The sequence below is a fragment of the Salvelinus fontinalis genome, chromosome 30 (assembly GCF_029448725.1).
Source record: "Salvelinus fontinalis isolate EN_2023a chromosome 30, ASM2944872v1, whole genome shotgun sequence".
NCBI classification, from domain to species: Eukaryota; Metazoa; Chordata; class Actinopteri; order Salmoniformes; family Salmonidae; genus Salvelinus; species Salvelinus fontinalis.
In genome coordinates, this window is record NC_074694.1 from 7,478,461 (window position 1) to 7,503,862 (window position 25,402).

The 25,402-nt window shown below is 47.4% G+C and overlaps 1 protein-coding gene and 1 non-coding gene across 2 annotated transcripts; both read right to left on the reverse strand.

Annotated features, from left to right (window-relative positions):
• Nucleotides 1-7,959: 7,959 nt before the first annotated feature.
• On the reverse strand, nucleotides 7,960-24,220 carry LOC129828585 (mitochondrial import receptor subunit TOM20 homolog). The gene is made up of 5 exons (XM_055889637.1): nucleotides 23,990-24,220; nucleotides 21,210-21,256; nucleotides 20,051-20,132; nucleotides 11,483-11,625; nucleotides 7,960-9,848 (listed from the first exon to the last, which is right to left on the reverse strand). The coding sequence occupies exons 1-5, from the start codon at nucleotides 24,111-24,113 to the stop codon at nucleotides 9,804-9,806; spliced, it is 441 nt and encodes a 146-aa protein (XP_055745612.1). The 5' UTR covers nucleotides 24,114-24,220; the 3' UTR covers nucleotides 7,960-9,803.
• LOC129829272 (small nucleolar RNA SNORA14) lies at nucleotides 12,677-12,808 on the reverse strand. Its single transcript, XR_008755361.1, has one exon. It is a non-coding gene; the product is annotated as a small nucleolar RNA SNORA14 (small nucleolar RNA).
• Nucleotides 24,221-25,402: the final 1,182 nt, after the last annotated feature.

Sequence of the window (25,402 nt, forward strand, 5' to 3'; positions counted from 1 at the left end):
CGACAACTGTACTACCCCTGTGTTCTGAGACTCCCTGACTGTCAGTCTACTACCCCTGTGTTCTGAGACTCCCTGTCAGTCTACTACCCCTCTGTTCTGAGACTCCCTGACTGCCAGTCTACTACCCCTGTGTTCTGAGACTCCCTGACTGTCAGTCTACTACCCATCTGTTCTGAGACTCCCTGACTGCCAGTCTACTACCCCTGTGTTCTGAGACTCCCTGTCAGTCTACTACCCCTGTGTTCTGAGACTCCCTGTCAGTCTACTACCCCTGTGTTCTGAGACTCCCTGTCAGTCTACTACCCCTGTGTTCTGAGACTCCCTGTCAGTCTACTACCCCTGTGTTCTGAGACTCCCTGTCAGTCTACTACCCCTGTGTTCTGAGACTCCCTGACTGTCAGTCTACTACCCCTGTGTTCTGAGACTCCCTGTCAGTCTACTACCCATGTGTTCTGAGACTCCCTGACTGTCAGTCTACTACCCCTGTGTTCTGAGACTCCCTGACTGTCAGTCTACTACCCCTGTGTTCTGAGACTCCCTGACTGCCAGTCTACTACCCCTGTGTTCTGAGACTCCCTGACTGCCAGTCTACTACCCCTGTGTTCTGAGACCCCCTGTCAGTCTACTACCCCTGTGTTCTGAGACTCCCTGACTGCCAGTCTACTACCCCTGTGTTCTGAGACTCCCTGACTGCCAGTCTACTACCCCTGTGTTCTGAGACTCCCTGACTGTCAGTCTACTACCCCTGTGTTCTGAGACTCCCTGACTGTCAGTCTACTACCCCTGTGTTCTGCGACTCCCTGACTGTCAGTCTACTACCCCTGTGTTCTGCGACTCCCTGTCAGTCTACTACCCCTGTGTTCTGAGACTCCCTGACTGTCAGTCTACTACCCCTGTGTTCTGAGACTCCCCGTCAGTCTACTACCCCTGTGTTCTGAGACTCCCTGACTGTCAGTCTACTACCCCTGTGTTCTGAGACTCCCTGTCAGTCTACTACCCCTGTGTTCTGAGACTCCCTGTCAGTCTACTACCCCTGTGTTCTGAGACTCCCTGACTGTCAGTCTACTACCCCTGTGTTCTGAGACTCCCTGTCAGTCTACTACCCCTGTGTTCTGAGACTCCCTGTCAGTCTACTACCCCTGTGTTCTGAGACTCCCTGTCAGTCTACTACCCCTGTGTTCTGAGACTCCCTGTCAGTCTACTACCCCTGTGTTCTGAGACTCCCTGTCAGTCTACTACCCCTGTGTTCTGAGACTCCCTGCCAGTCTACTACCCCTGTGTTCTGAGACTCCCTGACTGTCAGTCTACTACCTCTGTGTTCTGAGACTCCCTGTCAGTCTACTACCCCTGTGTTCTGAGACTCCCTGCCAGTCTACTACCCCTGTGTTCTGAGACTCCCTGACTGTCAGTCTACTACCTCTGTGTTCTGAGACTCCCTGTCAGTCTACTACCCCTGTGTTCTGAGACTTCCTGTCAGTCTACTACCCCTGTGTTCTGAGACTCCGTCAGTCTACTACCCCTGTGTTCTGAGACTCCCTGACTGCCAGTCTACTACCCCTGTGTTCTGAGACTCCCTGACTGTCAGTCTACTACCCCTGTGTTCTGAGACTCCCTGACTGTCAGTCTACTACCCCTGTGTTCTGAGACTCCCTGTCAGTCTACTACCCCTCTGTTCTGAGACTCCCTGACTGCCAGTCTACTACCCCTGTGTTCTGAGACTCCCTGTCAGTCTACTACCCCTGTGTTCTGAGACTCCCTGACTGTCAGTCTACTACCCCTGTGTTCTGAGACTCCCTGACTGCCAGTCTACTACCCCTGTGTTCTGAGACTCCCTGACTGTCAGTCTACTACCCCTGTGTTCTGAGACTCCCTGACTGCCAGTCTACTACCCCTCTGTTCTGAGACTCCCTGTCAGTCTACTACCCCTGTGTTCTGAGACTCCCTGACTGTCAGTCTACTACCCCTGTGTTCTGAGACTCCCTGTCAGTCTACTACCCCTGTGTTCTGAGACTCCCTGACTGCCAGTCTACTACCCCTGTGTTCTGAGACTCCCTGACTGTCAGTCTACTACCCCTGTGTTCTGAGACTCCCTGTCAGTCTACTACCCCTGTGTTCTGAGACTCCTTGTCAGTCTACTACCCCTGTGTTCTGAGACTCCCTGCCAGTCTACTACCCCTGTGTTCTGAGACTCCCTGTCAGTCTACTACCCCTGTGTTCTGAGACTCCCTGTCAGTCTACTACCTCTGTGTTCTGAGACTCCCTGTCAGTCTACTACCCCTGTGTTCTGAGACTCCCTGTCAGTCTACTACCCCTGTGTTCTGAGACTCCCTGTCAGTCTACTACCCCTCTGTTCTGAGACTCCCTGTCAGTCTACTACCCCTGTGTGCTGAGACTCCCTGCCAGTCTACTACCCCTGTGTTCTGAGACTCCCTGACTGTCAGTCTACTACCCCTGTGTTCTGAGACTCCCTGACTGTCAGTCTACTACCCCTGTGTTCTGAGACTCCCTGACTGCCAGTCTACTACCCCTGTGTTCTGAGACTCCCTGTCAGTCTACTACCCCTGTGTTCTGAGACTCCCTGTCAGTCTACTACCCCTGTGTTCTGAGACTCCCTGACTGTCAGTCTACTACCCCTGTGTTCTGAGACTCCCTGACTGTCAGTCTACTACCTCTGTGTTCTGAGACTCCCTGTCAGTCTACTACCTCTATGTTCTGAGACTCCCTGTCAGTCTACTACCCCTGTGTTCTGAGACTCCCTGTCAGTCTACTACCCCTGTGTTCTGAGACTCCCTGACTGTCAGTCTACTACCCCTGTGTTCTGAGACTCCCTGACTGTCAGTCTACTACCTCTGTGTTCTGAGACTCCCTGTCAGTCTACTACCCCTGTGTTCTGAGACTCCCTGATTGTCAGTCTACTACCTCTGTGTTCTGAGACTCCCTGTCAGTCTACTACCCCTGTGTTCTGAGACTCCCTGTCAGTCTACTACCCCTGTGTTCTGAGACTCCCTGTCAGTCTACTACCCCTGTGTTCTGAGACCCCCTGTCAGTCTACTACCCCTGTGTTCTGAGACTCCCTGTCAGTCTACTACCCCTGTGTTCTGAGACTCCCTGTCAGTCTACTACCCCTGTGTTCTGAGACTCCCTGTCAGTCTACTACCCCTGTGTTCTGAGACTCCCTGTCAGTCTACTACCCCTGTGTTCTGAGACTCCCTGTCAGTCTACTACCCCTGTGTTCTGAGACTCCCTGTCAGTCTACTACCCCTGTGTTCTGAGACTCCCTGACTGTCAGTCTACTACCCCTGTGTTCTGAGACTCCCTGACTGTCAGTCTACTACCTCTGTGTTCTGAGACTCCCTGTCAGTCTACTACCCCTGTGTTCTGAGACTCCCTGATTGTCAGTCTACTACCTCTGTGTTCTGAGACTCCCTGTCAGTCTACTACCCCTGTGTTCTGAGACTCCCTGTCAGTCTACTACCCCTGTGTTCTGAGACTCCCTGTCAGTCTACTACCCCTGTGTTCTGAGACCCCCTGTCAGTCTACTACCCCTGTGTTCTGAGACTCCCTGTCAGTCTACTACCCCTGTGTTCTGAGACTCCCTGTCAGTCTACTACCCCTGTGTTCTGAGACTCCCTGTCAGTCTACTACCCCTGTGTTCTGAGACTCCCTGTCAGTCTACTACCCCTGTGTTCTGAGACTCCCTGCCAGTCTACTACCCCTGTGTTCTGAGACTCCCTGACTGTCAGTCTACTACCCCTGTGTTCTGAGACTCCCTGTCAGTCTACTACCCCTGTGTTCTGAGACTCCCTGACTGCCAGTCTACTACCCCTGTGTTCTGAGACTCCCTGACTGCCAGTCTACTACCCCTGTGTTCTGAGACTCCCTGCCAGTCTACTACCCCTGTGTTCTGAGACTCCCTGACTGCCAGTCTACTACCCCTGTGTTCTGAGACTCCCTGACTGCCAGTCTACTACCCCTGTGTTCTGAGACTCCCTGACTGCCAGTCTACTACCCCTGTGTTCTGAGACTCCCTGACTGCCAGTCTACTACCCCTGTGTTCTGAGACTCCCTGTCAGTCTACTACCCCTGTGTTCTGAGACTCCCTGACTACCAGTCTACTACCCCTGTGTTCTGAGACTCCCTGACTGCCAGATCTGTTAGTGCTGCCTTGAAGCTACCCGTGACTATCAACGATCTGAGCAGAGGTAACTGCTACCCGTGACTATCAACGATCTGAGCCGAGGTAACTGCTACCCGTAACTATCAACGATCTGAGCCGAGGTAACTGCTACCCGTGACTATCAACGATCTGAGCCGAGGTAACTGCATTAGAATTGTATAAGACAAGTCACTACGGCAGTTATTACAGGAAATATGCGGTCAGTAGATTCTGACTAAAACACTTCAAAGACCACTTTTTTTTTTATGACAAACTTGGGATTATACTTTCACAAGAACAGATAGATATTCAACACGCGTCAACATGCCATAAGCCAATCCTGTACATCCCCACGGCTTCAGGTGCTACAATATGCAGATGTAAACACATTGGCCTACATTTCAGACAATTCTGGCACTCATTTCTTCATGGATTGCTACTGCCATCTAGTGGCCATGCAGACTACAGAAACGAACAATGAATATAACATTTCTCACATTTAATTCCATGACTTGGAGGAAACAGGATGAAAATGTAGAATTGAAATACAAAAGGAACCTTCCAGAGACATTTTTAGAAAACAATCAACACAGTAAAGAGAGAGTCCACTCCACCTCAGCAAACATGGGTATGTATGTATATATATACACACCACACACACACAGTACCAGTCAAGTTTGGATACACCTACTCATTCAAGAGTTTTTCTTAATTTTTACTATTTTCTACATCGTAGAATAATAGTGAAGACATCAAAACTATGAAATAACACATATGGAATCATGTAGTAACCAAAAAAGTGTTAAACAAATCAAAATATATTTTATATTTGAGCTACAAAGTAGCCTTGATGACAGCTTTGCACACTCTTGGCATTCTCTCAACCAGCTTCATGAGGTAGTCACCTGGAATGCATTTCAATTAACAGATGTGCCTTAAGTTAGTTTGGAATGTTTTACTTAATGCGTTTGAGCCAATCAGTTGTGTTTTGACAAGGTAGGGATGGTATACAGAAGATAGCCCTATTTAGTAAAAGACCAAGTCCATATTATTGTAAGAACAGCTCAAATAAGCAAAGAGAAACGACAGTCCATCATTACTTTAAGACACGAAGGTCAGTCAATACGGAACATTTCAAGAACTTTGAAATTTTCTTCAAGTGCAGTTGCAAACACCATCAAGCGCTATGATGAAACTGGCTCTCATTAGGACCGCCACAGGAAAGGAAGACCCAGAGTTAACTCTGCTGCAGAGGATAAGTTCATTAGAGTTACCAGCCTCAGAAAATGCAGACCAAATAAATGCTTCACAGAGTTCAAGTAACAGACACATCTCAACATCAACTGTTCAGAGGAGACTGCGTGAATCAGGCCTTCATGGTTGAATTGCTGCATAGAAACCACTACTAAAGGACACCAAGAAGAGACTTGCTTGGGCCAAGAAACACGAGCAAAGGACATTAGATCGGTGGAAATCTGTCCTTTGGTCTGAGGAGTCCAAATTTGAGATTTTTGGTTCCAACCACCATGTCTTTGTGAGACGCAGAGTTGGTGCACGGATTATCTCTACATGTGTGGTTCCCACCGTGAAGCATGGAGGAGGAGGTGTGATGGTGTGGGGGTTCTTTGCTGGTGACACTGTCGGTCATTTATTTAGCATTCAAGGCACACTTTACCAGCATGGCTACCACAGCATTCTGCAGCAATACATCATCCCATCTGGTCATCTACCACCAGCGAGCGGCACCACTTCTTTAAATTAAGATTCAACTACAGTAGAGTTTTAGGAAAAAATAAATAAATAAACTTTGTTTAGTAGTGAGAAAGGGAGATGTTTACATACCGCGTAGTTAACTACTGACAATATCGATACTTTGACTCCAAGTATCGATTTTGCATTCAAAAAAATAATTAATTGCTAGATATGGTTAGCAAGCGCTATTCATCCTTAAGTCGTAAAGTATTCAGACCCATTGAGTTTTTCCACATTTTGTTACGCCTTATTCTAAAATGGATTAAATTACTTTTATCCCCCACTCAAACTACACACAATACCCCATAATGACATAACCTTTATTTGTGCAAATTTGTTGAAAATTAAAAAGTAATTCCTTATTAACATTAAGTATTCAGACCCTTTGCTATGAGACTCGAAATGGAGCTCAGGTGCATCCTGGAGCTCAGGTGTTTCTACAACTTGATTGGATTTGGAAAGGCACACACCTGTCTATATAAGGTCTCACAGTTGACAGTGCATGTCAAAACAAAAACAAAGCCATGAGGTCAAAGGAACCGCCGTACAAATCCAAGACAGGATTGTGTCGAGGCACAGATCTGGGAAGGGAACCAAAACAATGTCTGCAGCATTAAAAGGTCCCCAAGAACACAGTGGCCTCCATCATTCTGAAATGGAAGAAGTTTGGAACTAAGACTTTTCATAGAGCTGGCCGCCTGGCCAAACTGAGCAATTGTGGGAGAAGGGCTTTGGTCAGGGAGGTGACCAAGAACCCGATGGTCACTCAGACAGAGCTCTAGAGGTCCTCTGTGGAGATGGGAGAACCTTCCAGAAGGACAACCCTCTCTGCAGCGTTCCACCAATCAGGACTTGATGGTAAAAGGCACATGACAGTCCGCTTGGAGTTTGCCAAAAGACACTTAAAGGACTCTCAGACCATGAAAAACAAGATTCTCTGGTCTGATGAAACCAAGACGGAACTCTTTGGCCTGAATACCAAGCGTCACGTCTGGAGGAAACCTGGGACCATCCCTACAGTGAAGCATGGTGGTGGCAGCATCATGCTGTGGGGATGTTTTTTTCAGCGGCAGGAACTGGGAGACTAGTCAGGATTGAGGGAAAGATGAACGGAGCAAAGGGCTGAAATAGCCAAAGTAGAGAGAGATCCTTGATGAAAACCTGCTCCAGAGCAATCAGGACCTCAGACGGGGGAGAAGGTTCACCTTCCAACAGGACAAAGACCCTGAGCACACAGCCAAGACAACGCAGGAGTGGCTTCAGGACAAGTCTCTGAATGTCTGAGTGGCCCAGTCAGAGCCCAGACTTGAACCTGATCGAACATCTCTGGAGACCTGAAAATAGCTGTCAAGAAGACTTGAGGCTGTCAATCTTAAACCCAAGAAGACTTGAGGCTGTCAATCTTAAACCCAAGAAGACTTGAGGCTGTCAATCTTAAACCCAAGAAGACTTGAGGCTGTCAATCTTAAACCCAAGAAGACTTGAGGCTGTCAATCGCTGGTGTTTCAACAAAGTACCGAGTAAAGGGTCTGAATACTTAAGTAAATGTGAATTTAAAAAAATATATATACATTTGCAAAATGTCTAAAAAACAGTTTTTGCTTTGTCATTATGGGGGTAGTGCGTGTAGATCGACGAGAAGAAAAACTATTTAATCAATTTTAGAATAAAGATGTAACGTAATAACATTTGGAAAAAGTATTGTGGTGTGAATGCTTTTCAGAATGCACCGTTTAGTATTGTGATAATATCGTATAGAGAGATCCGTGGCAATATCCCAGCCCCACTGTTTAGGCACATTAATGTAGGGGGTTGGTTATGATGTTAGAACAGACTCAGAGATGTTACAGTAGAGCAGGGGTGTCAAACTCATTCCACGGAGGGCCTAGTGTCTGCAGGTTTTTGGTTTTTCCTTTCAATAAAGCCCTAGACAACCAGGTGTGGGGAGTTCCTAACTAATTAGTGATGTTAATTCATCAATCAAGTACAAGGGAGGAGCGAAAACCCGCAGACACTCGGCCCTCCGTGGAATGAGTTTGACACCTGTGCAGTAGAGGGACCACGGCTACTGCACGTATTTATTAGACATTTTGCTGGATAAGAATCTCTAGAAATGCACCATCTGGTTTTCAAGAGTGTCCAAAATGAAGAAATCCTAAACGAAACTTAGTAACAAGACTAATATGGCAACTTCGTCTAAAAAATAATAATCATAGTAAAAAGAAAATACATAAATGGCATAAAATAAGTTGTACAACTACTGAAAAAACTACTGATACAAGTAGCTATAATATATACATACATATTTACAAATATCTTCACATGGGGGTGTTTATTAGTTAAAAAACACAAACAGTTCATTCTTAACATTTTCAAAAGAGCATAAATTCACAGAGAGATTTTAATGCCCTAATTTCCAGTCAGTTGGGCCTTCGTATATGAAAGATCTCTAATGTACCCCGCTACTGAATGACACGGTCATTTAGGATGATTAGCTGAATAGGTTAATTACGGAGTTGACATTTTTCTTATTTTTAAGACTATCCATATAGATGGAGGCTTTTGCATTTCTAGTTTGTGGAATGTGTTACAGTAGACGGCGGAGTGGAGAACGACAGCAAAGTGCTTCTTATCGGGCACTGATGCAGAGGTACCATCAGCCCGTGTCCTGGTTGATGAGGAAGAGATCCAATGGCAGCCATCTTGACTAGGCCACACAAACACACAAACACACACACAAGGTATTCAGACCCCTTCCCTTTTTCCACATTTTGTTATGTTACAGCCTTATTCTAAAATATATATATATATTTTTTATCCTAATAAGTTTATTTCGAATAAATTAGCAAATATTTCTAAAAAACTGTTTTTTCTTTGTCATTACGGGGTATTGTGTGTAGATTGATGAGGGGAATTAAAAAAAAATCAATTTTAGGATAAGGCTATAACGTAACAAAATGTGAAAAAGAATCAAAGGGATTGACTACTTTCTGAATGCACTTTTACATACAGCCAGACAGTACAGTCATACACAGCCAGACAGTACAGTCATACACAGCCAGACACGCAGTTACACACACTTTACATACAGCCAGACAGTACAGTCATACACAGCCAGACAGTACAGTCATACACAGCCAGACACGCAGTTACACACACTTTACATACAGCCAGACACGCAGTTACACACACTTTACATACAGCCAGACAGTACAGTCATACACAGCCACACACGCAGTTACACACACTTTACACACAGCCAGACACGCAGTTACACACACTTTACACACAGCCAGACACGCAGTTACACACACTTTACATACAGCCAGACAGTACAGTCATACACAGCCACACACGCAGTTACACACACTTTACACACAGCCAGACACGCAGTTACACACACTTTACACACAGCCAGACACGCAGTTACACACACTTTACATACAGCCAGACAGTACAGTCATACACAGCCACACATGCAGTTACACACACTTTACATACAGCCACACACGCAGTTACACACACTTTACACACAGCCAGACACGCAGTTACACACACTTTACATACAGCCAGACAGTACAGTCATACACAGCCAGACACGCAGTTACACACACTTTACACACAGCCACACACGCAGTTACACACACTTTACATACAGCCAGACAGTACAGTCATACACAGCCAGACACGCAGTTACACACACTTTACATACAGCCAGACAGTACAGTCATACACAGCCACACACGCAGTTACACACACTTTACACACAGCCAGACACGCAGTTACACACACTTTACATACAGCCAGACAGTACAGTCATACACAGCCACACACGCAGTTACACACACTTTACATACAGCCACACACGCAGTTACACACACTCACACCAACTCATTCACTCAACGTCATCTTCTGCCAAACGCTGAGCACTCACGATTCTCTGAAAAACAGGGAGAGAAAATTCAATTAAATCCTCAACTGAACCCTAACCAGCTAATGACAATAACAACATATTTCAAGGAATGACTGACACAGGGCCCCGGGCTGAAATAACCAAGAGCCCCGGGCTGAAATAACCAAGAGTCCCGGGCTGAAATAACCAAGAGTCCCGGGCTGAAATAACCAAGAGTCCCGGGCTGAAATAACCAAGAGTCCCGGGCTGAAATAACCAAGAGCCCCGGGCTGAAATAACCAAGAGCCCCGGGCTGAAATAACCAAGAGCCCCGGGCTGAAATCACCAAGAGCCCCGGGCTGAAATCACCAAGGGCCCCGGGCTGAAATCACCAAGGGCCCCGGGCTGAAATCACCAAGGGCCCCGGGCTGAAATCACCAAGGGCCCCGGGCTGAAATCACCAAGGGCCCCGGGCTGAAATCACCAAGGGCCCCGGGCTGAAATCACCAAGGGCCCCGGGCTGAAATCACCAAGGGCCCCGGGCTGAAATCACCAAGGGCCCCGGGCTGAAATCACCAAGGGCCCCGGGCTGAAATCACCAAGGGCCCCGGGCTGAAATAACCAAGGGCCCCGGGCTGAAATAACCAGGGCCCCGGGCTGAAATAACCAGAGCCCCGGGCTGAAATCACCAAGAGCCCCGGGCTGAAATAACCAGGGCCCCGGGCTGAAATAACCAGGGCCCCGGGCTGAAATAACCAAGAGCCCCGGGCTGAAATAACCAGGGCCCCGGGCTGAAATCACCAAGAGCCCCGGGCTGAAATCACCCGGGCCCCGGGCTGAAATCACCCGGGCTGAAATAACCAAGAGCCCTTGACACAGGGCCCAGGCTGAAATAACCAAGAGCCCTTGACACAGGGCCCAGGCTGAAATAATCAAGAGCCCCAGGCTGAAATAACCAAGAGCCCCAGGCTGAAATAACCAAGAGCCCCAGGCTGAAATAACCAAGAGCCCCAGGCTGAAATAACCAAGAGCCCCAGGCTGAAATAACCAAGAGCCCCAGGCTGAAATAACCAAGAGCCCCAGGCTGAAATAACCAAGAGCCCAGGGCTGAAATAACCAGAGCCCAGGGCTGAAATAACCAGAGCCCAGGGCTGAAATAACCAGGGCCCCGACACATTAGCTTTTGGTTACAGTGTCAGGGAAACTAAACCAAAGCATGGATTGCATTCAAACCTTGTCCATAGACTGTTACAGCGTATCGAAACTGATATATAATTTGGGTGAACAATCCCTTTAAACATCAAACAAGGGATACGAAATGAGGACCACTGAACGAGACTAGAGACAGTATTGCCACGGTTATTCCTGAAGGTCAGTCAACTCTAATACACAAAGGATGTCAAGGGCAAATGAAGGTTGAATGATTCAACTCATACAAGTAATCTTTCAGCCATTTCATTGTTAAGAGTCACGTAAAAATGGCTGTCTTTCTTTCTCATGATCCTCATGGCTGAGGTGAAAGACATGACATCTTTCGGCCATTTTGTTGACACTCTAACCTCACTTGGCCACAGTTGTCCTTGCTGGCATACCATGTAAAAAGCAATACATTGCTTCATTCTACGAGTATGTTAGTGTGGAATAGAGCGCATCTTCCTGTGGCAGAGAGCTTCCTCACTCACCTGGCTGATGGTGGGCAGTTTGGTGAGCAGCATCTGGAACACTGGAGGAGGCAGAGTCTGCTGTAGCACCTGGAGCAGCTGCTGGGGCTGACCACACACTGCTATGGCACTGATCAAGTGGTCCACTCCCTTCTCATAGTCTCCTGTAGGGGTGGGAAAGGCATACACACAAAATTATCTCCAGGGGGGGGACATGCCCCCAGACCCCCCGAGCAATTGTGGGGGGGGGGACCTTGAGACCTCACCTTAAAGCGGGGCCTTCCACGCAAAAAACATATGAACACGTCATAAAGGAAAATGCGCTACTTGACTAGGGGATTTAAGTTTGCCTGCATTGAAGTCTCCGGCCACTAGGAGTGGCTAGTGGTCTGGATGACGATTTTCTTGTTTGCCAATGGCCTTATACAGCTCGTTGAGCGCGGTCCGAGTGCCAGCATCAGTCTGTTGTGGTAAATAGACTGCTACAAATAATATAGATGAGAACTCTTGGTAGATAGTGTGGTCTACAGTTTATCATGAGGTGCTCTACTTCAGGAGAGCAATACCTCGAGACATCTTTAATATTAGACATCGTGCGCCAGCTGTTATTGACAAATAGACACAGACTCTCGCCCCTCGTCTTACCAGACGTAGCTGCTCTGTCCTGCCGACGCACGGAGAAGCCAGCCAGCTCTATATTATCCACGTCGTCGTTTAGCCACGTCTCGGTGAAACATAAAATATTAACGTTTTTTTAAATGTCTCGTTGGTAGGATAGTCTTAAAATCGTAGATCGTTCAGTTTTTTGTTTTCCAATGATTGCACGTTGGCCAATAATACGGAGGGTAGTGGCGGTTTACCTACTCGTCGGTTTATTCTTACAAGGCACCCCACCCTCCTAACCCTTTTCTTCACGCGGTTGACGGGGATTTGGGCCTCGTCTCTAAAAAGCAGTATATCATTCGAGTCGGACTCATTACAGATGTTCCTCCAGGTGGAGGTGAGTAATCGCTGTTCTGATGTCCAGAAGTTATTGTCAGTCATAAGAGACGGTAGCAGCAACAAAGAGAAACGACAGTCCATCATTATGTACAAAATAAGTTACAAAGAATGCGGAAAAAACTAAATAGCACAGATGGTTAGGAACCTGTAAAAAGGTCAGCCATCCCTACAGGCGCCAGACCTTTCTCCCCCCTTCAAGGCAAAAAACAGACAATCATGTCCTAGAGCTGAAATAACCAAGAGCCACTGACACAAGGCTCCTAGCTTTGGATCTCTAGTTTGATCTAGCACACTTCCTTGTTCCAGAAGCTAACATTAGTAACCAGGAGAGTTACGAGAATGCACAGTTCAACAGTGGACCAGACTAGAGTAGAAGCTAACGTAGCCAGGAGGGTTACGAGAATGCACAGTTCAACAAGGGACCAGACTAGAGTAGAAGCTAACGTAACCAGGAGTTACGAGAATGCACAGTTCAACACTGGACCAGACTAGAGTAGAAGCTAACGTAACCAGGAGAGTTACGAGAATGCACAGTTCAACACTGGACCAGACTAGAGTAGAAGCTAACGTAACCAGGAGAGTTACGAGAATGCATAGTTCAACACTGGACCAGACTAGAGTAGAAGCTAACATTAGTAACCAGGAGAGTTACGAGAATACACAGTTCAACACTGGACCAGACTAGAGTAGAAGCTAACGTAACCAGGAGAGTTACGAGAATGCACAGTTCAACACTGGACCAGACTAGAGTAGAAGCTAACGTAACCAGGAGAGTTACGAGAATGCACAGTTCAACACTGGACCAGACTAGAGTAGAAGCTAACATAACCAGGAGAGTTACGAGAATGCACAGTTCAACACTGGACCAGACTAGAGTAGAAGCTAACGTAACCAGGAGAGTTACGAGAATGCACAGTTCAACACTGGACCAGACTAGAGTAGAAGCTTACATTAGTAACCAGGAGAGTTACGAGAATGCACAGTTCAACACTGGACCAGACTAGAGTAGAAGCTAACGTAACCAGGAGAGTTACGAGAATGCACAGTTCAACACTGGACCAGACTAGAGTAGAAGCTTACATTAGTAACCAGGAGAGTTACGAGAATGCACAGTTCAACACTGGACCAGACTAGAGTAGAAGCTAACGTAACCAGGAGAGTTACGAGAATGCACAGTTCAACACTGGACCAGACTAGAGTAGAAGCTAACATAACCAGGAGAGTTACGAGAATGCACAGTTCAACACTGGACCAGACTAGAGTAGAAGCTAACGTAACCAGGAGAGTTACGAGAATGCACAGTTCAACACTGGACCAGACTAGAGTAGAAGCTTACATTAGTAACCAGGAGAGTTACGAGAATGCACAGTTCAACACTGGACCAGACTAGAGTAGAAGCTAACGTAACCAGGAGAGTTACGAGAATGCACAGTTCAACACTGGACCAGACTAGAGTAGAAGCTAACGTAACCAGGAGAGTTACGAGAATGCACAGTTCAACACTGGACCAGACTAGAGTAGAAGCTAACGTAACCAGGAGAGTTACGAGAATGCACAGTTCAACACTGGACCAGACTAGAGTAGAAGCTAACGTAACCAGGAGAGTTACGAGAATGCACAGTTCAACACTGGACCAGACTAGAGTAGAAGCTAACATTAGTAACCAGGAGGGTTACGAGAATGCACAGTTCAACAAGGGACCAGACTAGAGTAGAAGCTAACGTAACCAGGAGAGTTACGAGAATGCACAGTTCAACACTGGACCAGACAAGAGTAGAAGCTAACGTAACCAGGAGAGTTACGAGAATGCACAGTTCAACACTGGACCAGACTAGAGTAGAAGCTAACGTAACCAGGAGAGTTACGAGAATGCACAGTTCAACACTGGACCAGACTAGAGTAGAAGCTAACGTAACCAGGAGCGTTACGAGAATGCACAGTTCAACACTGGACCAGACTAGAGTAGAAGCTAACGTAACCAGGAGAGTTACGAGAATGCACAGTTCAACACTGGACCAGACTAGAGTAGAAGCTAACATTAGTAACCAGGAGGGTTACGAGAATGCACAGTTCAACAAGGGACCAGACTAGAGTAGAAGCTAACGTAACCAGGAGAGTTACGAGAATGCACAGTTCAACACTGGACCAGACTAGAGTAGAAGCTAACGTAACCAGGAGAGTTACGAGAATGCACAGTTCAACACTGGACCAGACTAGAGTAGAAGCTAACGTAGCCAGGAGGGTTACGAGAATGCACAGTTCAACAAGGGACCAGACTAGAGTAGAAGCTAACGTAACCAGGAGAGTTACGAGAATGCACAGTTCAACACTGGACCAGACTAGAGTAGAAGCTAACATTAGTAACCAGGAGAGTTACGAGAATGCACAGTTCAACACTGGACCAGACTAGAGTAGAAGCTAACGTAGCCAGGAGGGTTACGAGAATGCACAGTTCAACACTGGACCAGACTAGAGTAGAAGCTAACGTAACCAGGAGAGTTACGAGAATGCACAGTTCAACACTGGACCAGACTAGAGTAGAAGCTAACGTAGCCAGGAGGGTTACGAGAATGCACAGTTCAACACTGGACCAGACTAGAGTAGAAGCTAACATAACCAGGAGAGTTACGAGAATGCACAGTTCAACACTGGACCAGACTAGAGTAGAAGCTAACATTAGTAACCAGGAGAGTTACGAGAATGCACAGTTCAACACTGGACCAGACTAGAAGCTAACGTAACCAGGAGAGTTACGAGAATGCACAGTTCAACACTGGACCAGACTAGAGTAGAAGCTAACATTAGTAACCAGGAGAGTTACGAGAATACACAGTTCAACACTGGACCAGACTAGAGTAGAAGCTAACGTAGCCAGGAGGGTTACGAGAATGCACAGTTCAACACTGGACCAGACTAGAGTAGAAGCTAACATTAGTAACCAGGAGAGTTACGAGAATGCACAGTTCAACACTGGACCAGACTAGAGAAGAAGCTAACGTAACCAGGAGAGTTACGAGAATGCACAGTTCAACACTGGACCAGACTAGAGTAGAAGCTAACGTAACCAGGAGAGTTACGAGAATGCACAGTTCAACACTGGACCAGACTAGAGTAGAAGCTAACGTAACCAGGAGAGTTACGAGAATGCACAGTTCAACACTGGGCAAGACTAGAGTAGAAGCTAACGTAACCAGGAGAGTTACGAGAATGCACAGTTCAACACTGGACCAGACTAGAGTAGAAGCTAACGTAACCAGGAGAGTTACGAGAATGCACAGTTCAACACTGGACCAGACTAGAGTAGAAGCTTACATTAGTAACCAGGAGAGTTACGAGAATGCACAGTTCAACACTGGACCAGACTAGAGTAGAAGCTAACGTAACCAGGAGAGTTACGAGAATGCACAGTTCAACACTGGACCAGACAAGAGTAGAAGCTAACGTAACCAGGAGAGTTACGAGAATGCACAGTTCAACACTGGACCAGACTAGAGTAGCAGCTAACGTAACCAGGAGAGTTACGAGAATGCACAGTTCAACACTGGACCAGACTAGAGTAGAAGCTAACGTAACCAGGAGAGTTACGAGAATGCACAGTTCAACACTGGACCAGACTAGAGTAGAAGCTAACATTAGTAACCAGGAGGGTTACGAGAATGCACAGTTCAACAAGGGACCAGACTAGAGTAGAAGCTAACGTAACCAGGAGAGTTACGAGAATGCACAGTTCAACACTGGACCAGACAAGAGTAGAAGCTAACGTAACCAGGAGAGTTACGAGAATGCACAGTTCAACACTGGACCAGACTAGAGTAGAAGCTAACGTAACCAGGAGAGTTACGAGAATGCACAGTTCAACACTGGACCAGACTAGAGTAGAAGCTAACGTAACCAGGAGAGTTACGAGAATGCACAGTTCAACACTGGACCAGACTAGAGTAGAAGCTAACGTAACCAGGAGAGTTACGAGAATGCACAGTTCAACACTGGACCAGACTAGAGTAGAAGCTAACATTAGTAACCAGGAGGGTTACGAGAATGCACAGTTCAACAAGGGACCAGACTAGAGTAGAAGCTAACGTAACCAGGAGAGTTACGAGAATGCACAGTTCAACACTGGACCAGACTAGAGTAGAAGCTAACGTAACCAGGAGAGTTACGAGAATGCACAGTTCAACACTGGACCAGACTAGAGTAGAAGCTAACGTAGCCAGGAGGGTTACGAGAATGCACAGTTCAACAAGGGACCAGACTAGAGTAGAAGCTAACGTAACCAGGAGAGTTACGAGAATGCACAGTTCAACACTGGACCAGACTAGAGTAGAAGCTAACATTAGTAACCAGGAGAGTTACGAGAATGCACAGTTCAACACTGGACCAGACTAGAGTAGAAGCTAACGTAGCCAGGAGGGTTACGAGAATGCACAGTTCAACACTGTACCAGACTAGAGTAGAAGCTAACGTAACCAGGAGAGTTACGAGAATGCACAGTTCAACACTGGACCAGACTAGAGTAGAAGCTAACGTAGCCAGGAGGGTTACGAGAATGCACAGTTCAACACTGGACCAGACTAGAGTAGAAGCTAACATAACCAGGAGAGTTACGAGAATGCACAGTTCAACACTGGACCAGACTAGAGTAGAAGCTAACATTAGTAACCAGGAGAGTTACGAGAATGCACAGTTCAACACTGGACCAGACTAGAAGCTAACGTAACCAGGAGAGTTACGAGAATGCACAGTTCAACACTGGACCAGACTAGAGTAGAAGCTAACATTAGTAACCAGGAGAGTTACGAGAATACACAGTTCAACACTGGACCAGACTAGAGTAGAAGCTAACGTAGCCAGGAGGGTTACGAGAATGCACAGTTCAACACTGGACCAGACTAGAGTAGAAGCTAACATTAGTAACCAGGAGAGTTACGAGAATGCACAGTTCAACACTGGACCAGACTAGAGTAGAAGCTAACGTAACCAGGAGAGTTACGAGAATGCACAGTTCAACACTGGACCAGACTAGAGTAGAAGCTTACATTAGTAACCAGGAGAGTTACGAGAATGCACAGTTCAACACTGGACCAGACTAGAGTAGAAGCTAACGTAACCAGGAGAGTTACGAGAATGCACAGTTCAACACTGGACCAGACAAGAGTAGAAGCTAACGTAACCAGGAGAGTTACGAGAATGCACAGTTCAACACTGGACCAGACTAGAGTAGCAGCTAACGTAACCAGGAGAGTTACGAGAATGCACAGTTCAACACTGGACCAGACTAGAGTAGAAGCTAACATTAGTAACCAGGAGGGTTACGAGAATGCACAGTTCAACAAGGGACCAGACTAGAGTAGAAGCTAACGTAACCAGGAGAGTTACGAGAATGCACAGTTCAACACTGGACCAGACTAGAGTAGAAGCTAACGTAACCAGGAGAGTTACGAGAATGCACAGTTCAACACTGGACCAGACTAGAGTAGAAACTAACATTAGTAACCAGGAGAGTTACGAGAATGCACAGTTCAACACTGGACCAGACTAGAGTAGAAGCTAACGTAACCAGGAGAGTTACGAGAATGCACAGTTCAACACTGGACCAGACTAGAGTAGAAGCTAACATTAGTAACCAGGAGAGTTACGAGAATGCACAGTTCAACACTGGACCAGACTAGAGTAGAAGCTAACGTAACCAGGAGGGTTACGAGAATGCACAGTTCAACAAGGGACCAGACTAGAGTAGAAGCTAACGTAACCAGGAGAGTTACGAGAATGCACAGTTCAACACTGGACCAGACTAGAGTAGAAGCTAACGTAACCAGGAGAGTTACGAGAATGCACAGTTCAACACTGGACCAGACTAGAGTAGAAGCTAACATTAGTAACCAGGAGAGTTACGAGAATGCACAGTTCAACACTGGACCAGACTAGAGTAGAAGCTAACGTAGCCAGGAGGGTTACGAGAATGCACAGTTCAACACTGGACCAGACTAGAGTAGAAGCTAACATTAGTAACCAGGAGAGTTACGAGAATGCACAGTTCAACACTGGACCAGACTAGAGAAGAAGCTAACGTAACCAGGAGAGTTACGAGAATGCACAGTTCAACACTGGACCAGAAGCTAACGTAACCAGGAGAGTTACGAGAATGCACAGTTCAACACTGGACCAGAAGCTAACGTAACCAGGAGAGTTACGAGAATGCACAGTTCAACAAGGGACCAAACTAGAGTAGAAGCTAACGTAACCAGGAGAGTTACGAGAATGCACAGTTCAACACTGGACAAGACTAGAGTAGAAGCTAACGTAGCCAGGAGGGTTACGAGAATGCACAGTTCAACACTGGACCAGACTAGAGTAGAAGCTAACGTAACCAGGAGAGTTACGAGAATGCACAGTTCAACACTGGACCAGACTAGAGTAGAAGCTAACGTAACCAGGAGAGTTACGAGAATGCACAGTTCAACAAGGGACCAGACTAGAGTAGAAGCTAACGTAACCAGGAGAGTTACGAGAATGCACAGTTCAACAAGGGACCAGACTAGAGTAGAAGCTAACGTAGCCAGGAGGGTTACGAGAATGCACAGTTCAACACTGGACCAGACTAGAGTAGAAGCTAACGTAGCCAGGAGGGTTACGAGAATGCACAGTTCAACACTGGACCAGACTAGAGTAGAAGCTAACATTAGTAACCAGGAGAGTTACGAGAATGCACAGTTCAACACTGGACCAGACTAGAGTAGAAGCTAACGTAGCCAGGAGGGTTACGAGAATGCACAGTTCAACACTGGACCAGACTAGAGTAGAAGCTAACATTAGTAACCAGGAGGGTTACGAGAATGCACAGTTCAACACTGGACCAGACTAGAGTAGAAGCTAACGTAACCAGGAGAGTTACGAGAATGCACAGTTCAACACTGGACCAGACTAGAGTAGAAGCTAACGTAACCAGGAGAGTTACGAGAATGCACAGTTCAACACTGGACCAGACTAGAGTAGAAGCTAACGTAGCCAGGAGGGTTACGAGAATGCACAGTTCAACACTGGACCAGACTAGAGTAGAAGCTAACGTAACCAGGAGAGTTACGAGAATGCACAGTTCAACACTGGACCAGACTAGAGTAGAAGCTAACGTAACCAGGAGAGTTACGAGAATGCACAGTTCAACACTGGACCAAACTAGAGTAGAAGCTAACATTAGTAACCAGGAGAGTTACGAGAATGCACAGTTCAACACTGGGCAAGACTAGAGTAGAAGCTAACGTAACCAGGAGAGTTACGAGAATGCACAGTTCAACACTGGACCAGACTAGAGTAGAAGCTAACGTAACCAGGAGAGTTACGAGAATGCACAGTTCAACACTGGACCAGACTAGAGTAGAAGCTAACGTAACCAGGAGAGTTACGAGAATGCACAGTTCAACACTGGACCAGACTAGAGTAGAAGCTATTCCAAAAGGGGTCAGACTGAGTTCAAGTGATCATCCTGTTTTTCAGGAGCAGATATTTAGTTATAGTCTCTTAGTAGTGTTTAGGAATGGGTGTGTATGAAAGACCAGGTGATGGCCATGGAGACAGGGGGAGACAGCTCACCTTGTGCTAGCAGCTCCTCTCCCAGTTGGATCTCCTCCAGGAAGAACTTCTGTACAGCCTCTGCATCCTTCAGGTCAGGCAGCTAAATGACAGACAGGTTAGCAGACAGTCAGCACAGAGCAGACAGTCAGCACAGAGCAGACAGAGAACTCCAAATCATCTTTAATCACCAGCCCCCTGACAGGCGCCCTGGTCACCAGCCGCCCGACAGGCGCCCTGGTCACCGGCCCCCCGACAGGCGCCCTGGTCACCGGCCCCCCGACAGGCGCCCTGGTCACCGGCCCCCCGACAGGCGCCCTGGTCACCGGCCCCCCGACAGGCGCCCTGGTCACCGGCCCCCCGACAGGCGCCCTGGTCACCGGCCCCCCGACAGGCGCCCTGGTCACCGGCCCCCCGACAGGCGCCCTGGTCACCGGCCCCCCGACAGGCGCCCTGGTCACCGGCCCCCCGACAGGCGCCCTGGTCACCAGCCCCCCGACAGGCGCCCTGGTCACCAGCCCCCCGACAGACGCCCTGGTCACCAGCCCCCCGACAGACGCCCTGGTCACCAGCCCCCCGACAGACGCCCTGGTCACCAGCCCCCCGACAGACGCCCTGGTCACCAGCCCCCCGACAGACGCCCTGGTCACCAGCCCCCCGACAGACGCCCTGGTCACCAGCCCCCCGACAGACGCCCTGGTCACCAGCCCCCCGACAGACGCCCTGGTCACCAGCCCCCCGACAGACGCCCTGGTCACCAGCCCCCCGACAGACGCCCTGGTCACCAGCCCCCCGACAGACGCCCTGGTCACCAGCCCCCCGACAGACGCCCTGGTCACCAGCCCCCCGACAGACGCCCTGGTCACCAGCCCCCCGACAGACGCCCTGGTCACCAGCCCCCCGACAGACGCCCTGGTCACCAGCCCCCCGACAGACGCCCTGGTCACCAGCCCCCCGACAGACGCCCTGGTCACCAGCCCCCCGACAGACGCCCTGGTCACCAGCCCCCCGACAGACGCCCTGGTCACCAGCCCCCCGACAGACGCCCTGGTCACCAGCCCCCCGACAGACGCCCTGGTCACCAGCCCCCCGACAGACGCCCTGGTCACCAGCCCCCCGACAGACGCCCTGGTCACCAGCCCCCTGACAGACGCCCTGGTCACCAGGGAGTGTTTCTTACCCTTGCTAATCCAGTCTTCTCTTGGGAAAACTTCTGTTTTCTTCTGCCTGTTGAAACAATTTGATATTTAATTACTGGTATGGTAAAGAAAGGGTGACTTACAGAGAATGTGTGAGTTACATGAAAGTGGGAGAGGGTGGTCTTGTGGAAGCCATAGAAGTTTATAAAGTGAACACGTTAGCTAATGGCAGAGGTGGTTGACTTAGCTACAGTAAATAGCAAAGCATAACCAAGAAGCCACCATTGGCTACCTATTTACTTAGCTAGCTAGCTAAGCCTAACCAAGAAGACACCCGTGGCTACCTATTTACTGTAGCTAGCTAGCTAAGCCTAACCAAGAAGACACCCGTGGCTACCTATTTACTTAGCTAGCTAGCTAAGCCTAACCAAGAAGACACCCGTGGCTACCTATTTACTTAGCTAGCTAGCTAAGCCTAACCAAGAAGACACCCGTGGCTACCTATTTACTTAGCTAGCTAGCTAAGCCTAACCAAGAAGACACCCGTGGCTACCTATTTACTTAGCTAGCTAGCTAAGCCTAACCAAGAAGACACCCGTGGCTACCTATTTACTTAGCTAGCTAGCTAAGCCTAACCAAGAAGTCACCCGTGGCTACCTATTTACTTAGCTAGCTAGCTAAGCCTAACCAAGAAGACACCCTTGGCTACCTATTTACTTAGCTAGCTAAGCCTAACCAAGAAGCCACCCTTGGCTACCTATTTACTTAGCTAGCTGAGCCTAACCAAGAAGCCACCCGTGGCTACCTATTTACTTAGCTAGCTAAGCCTAACCAAGAAGCCACCCGTGGCTACCTATTTACTTAGCTAGCTAAGCCTAACCAAGAAGACACCCGTGGCTACCTATTTACTTAGCTAGCCAAGCCTAACCAAGAAGACACCCGTGGCTACCTATTTACTTAGCTAGCCAGCTAAGCCTAACCAAGAAGACACCCGTGGCTACCTATTTACTTAGCTAGCTAAGCCTAACCAAGAAGACACCCGTTGCTACCTATTTACTTAGCTAGCCAGCTAAGCCTAACCAAGAAGACACCCGTGGCTACCTATTTACTTAGCTAGCTAGCCCTAACCAAGAAGCCAACATTGGCTACCTATTTACTTAGCTAGCTAGCTAAGCATAACCAAGAAACCACCATTGGCTACACATTCACTTAGCTAACACCCTTAGCGTACTTACTATAACTGCTATGTTGTCAAAACAAGATGACAAAGCATCCTGCAGCTTGGATTGACCCAATCGATTCATCAGCCATGTTATCCAATGCTAGTTAACTACACTGCATGACCAATAGTATGTGGACACCTGCTCGTGGAACATCTTGTTCCAAAATCATGGTCATTACTATGGAGTTTGTCACCCCCCTTTGATGCTATAACAGCCTCTCCTCTTCTGGGAAGGCTTTCCTCTAGATGTTGGAACATTGCTGCTATAACAGCCTCCACTCTTCTGGGAAGGCTTTCCACTAGATGTTGGAACATTGCTGCGGGGACTTGCTTCCATTTAGTCACAAGAGCATTAGTGAGGTCGGGCACTGATGTTGGGCGATTAGGCCTGGCTCGCAGTCGGCGTTCCAATTCATCCCAAAGGTGTTCGATGGGGTTGAGGTCAGGGCTCTATGCAGGCCAGTCAAGTTCTTCCACACCGATCTCGACAAACCATTTGTGTATGGATCTTTCTTTGTGCAAGGGGGCGTCATCATGCTGAAACAGGAAAGGGCCTTCCCCAAATGGTAGCCACAAAATTGGATGCACAAAATCGTCTAGAATGTCATTGTATGCTGTAGGATTAAGATTTCCCTTCACTGGAACTAAGGGGCCTAGACCGAACCATGACAAAACTGCGCCACCATTATTCCTCCTCCACCAAACTTTACAGTTGGCACTATGCATTGGGGCAGGTAGCGTTCTCCTGGCATCCGCCAAACCCAGATTCATCTGTCAGACTGTCAGATGGTAAAGCGTGAATCATCACACCAAAGAAAGCTTTTCCACTGCTCCAGAGTTCAATGACAGCGAGCTTTACACCACTCCAGCTGACGCTTGTGTGCGGCTGCTCGCCCATGGAAACCCATTTCACGAAGCTCCCGACAAACAGTTTATGCTGACGTTGATTCCAAAGGCAGTTTTCGAACTCAGTAGTGAGTGTTGTAACGGAGGACTGATTATTTTTACACGCTACAGCAGTACCGTTCTGTGAGCTTGTGTGGCCTACCATTTCGTGGCTGATCCCTTTTTGCTCCTGGACGTTTCCACTTCACAATAACTGCACTTACAGTTGACCGGGGCTTTTCTAGCAGGGCAGAACTATGACAAACTTACCTGTTGTAAAGGTGGTATCCTATGACGGTGCCACGTTGAAAGTCACTGAGCTCTTCAGTAAAGCTATTCTACTACAAATGTTTGTCTATGGAGATTACATGGCTTTGTGTTCGATTTTATACACCTTTCAGCAACGGGTGTGGCTGAAATAGCCGAATCCACTAAATTGAAGGGGTGTCCACATACTGTCGGCAGTGTAGTGTATCTAACGTTAGCTGGATATCTTATCTAGCTCAAGGGCTAAAGAAATACAGCGGCACTTCACAAAGTATTTAGCTATTTCCTAACTATCTAGCAATAACATACCAAACACATTATTTAACGTATGCTTGTAATGCAGTTATATCACGCTAGATTGTTACCCAACATTTTTAAGCAAGGCACACAAAAAAAACACTAGCTAACGTTAGCTACCAAGCATGCTAGCAAGTTAACATGACTTACGTTCTTGCAACCTTTTCTTGAAGTTCGGATCACTCCGTCGTTTTCTGTCGAAATAAATGCAGTATCCAATGAACATGGCTCCGGCCACCCCAGCTGCCATGGAGCTGGTTTTACCACCCATCATCTCCGGAGAGCAGAGAAGAGACGCACCGCTGAATAGCCTGCTAGCTAGCTAAGCTACAGAATCTCCTGACTAGTATCCTGCTATCAGCACAACCGATGACGTCACTTCCGTATGGCAATGAGGAAACCTTATCAATAAAAGCCCGTATTTCAAATAATAATGTATTAATGTAATAATAATTTAATAATGGAACACTAGTCACTTGAATAATGTTTACATATTTTGAATTACCCATCTCGTATGTATATCAAATCAAACCCCCAAGCCATAAGACTCCTGAACAGGTAATCAAATGGCTACCCAGACTATTTGCATTGTGAGCCCCCCCCCCCGACCCCTCTTTTACGCTGCTGCTACTCTCTGTTTATCATATATGCATAGTCACTTTAACTATATATACATTCATGTACATACTACCTCAATTGGGCCGACCAACCAGTGCCCCCGCACATTGGCTATCTGCATTGTGTCCCGCCACCCACCAGCCAACCCCTCTTTTACGCTGCTGCTACTCTCTGTTCATCATATATGCAGTCACTTTAACCACATCTACATGTACATACTACCTCAATCAGCCTGACTAACCGGTATCTGTATGTAGCCTTGCTACTTTTATAGCCTCGCTACTGTATATAGTCTGTCTTTTTACTGTTGTTTAATTTCTTTACCTACCTATTATTCACCTAATACCTTTTTTGCACTGTTGGTAAGTAAGCATTTCACTGTAAGTAGACCTGTTGTACTCAGCGCACCTGACAAATAAACCTTGATTTGATTTGAAACACAAGCATTTCGCTCTTCGCGCAATCACGTCTGCTAAACACAGGTGACCAATAACATGTGATTTGGAGTATAACTCCCTTATACTTTGCTTAACTTATTTCTTTATTTTCAACAACAACAAAAAAAAATACCCTACCATCTAACACAAAATAATAAGAAATACCCTACTCCACTATTTACATTTATTTAGTCCTACTTCAGGACAACAACCTGAAAGAACACCACCACTTAACACACCCTGTAACTCTTCTGATGCCAACTTTCCTCTCTGCAGCTGCCACCACAGCCTCTATTTTCTGTGACTTACGTTCCATCCCTGCATCCCTGTGTCTGGTGGAAAGCAGACTGAACCAGATTTCCCTCTAGGATTTTGCCTGTGCTTAGCTCCATTCCGTTTTATTTATCCTGAAAAAAACTCTCCAGTCCTTAACGATTATAAACATACCCAGAACATGATGCAGCCACCACTATGGTTGAACATATGGAGAGTGGTACTCAGTAATGTG

Coding starts and splice junctions, on each gene's coding strand:
- LOC129828585 (XM_055889637.1), bottom strand. CDS start 24,113: ATGATGGGTGGTAAAACCAGCTCCATGGCAGCTGGGGTGGCCGGAGCC. Junction 20,133..21,209: donor AGAAGACTGGATTAGCAAGG/GTAAGAAACACT, acceptor TCTGTCATTTAG/CTGCCTGACCTGAAGGATGC. Junction 11,626..20,050: donor AGAGGAGCTGCTAGCACAAG/GTGAGCTGTCTC, acceptor CCACCCCTACAG/GAGACTATGAGAAGGGAGTG.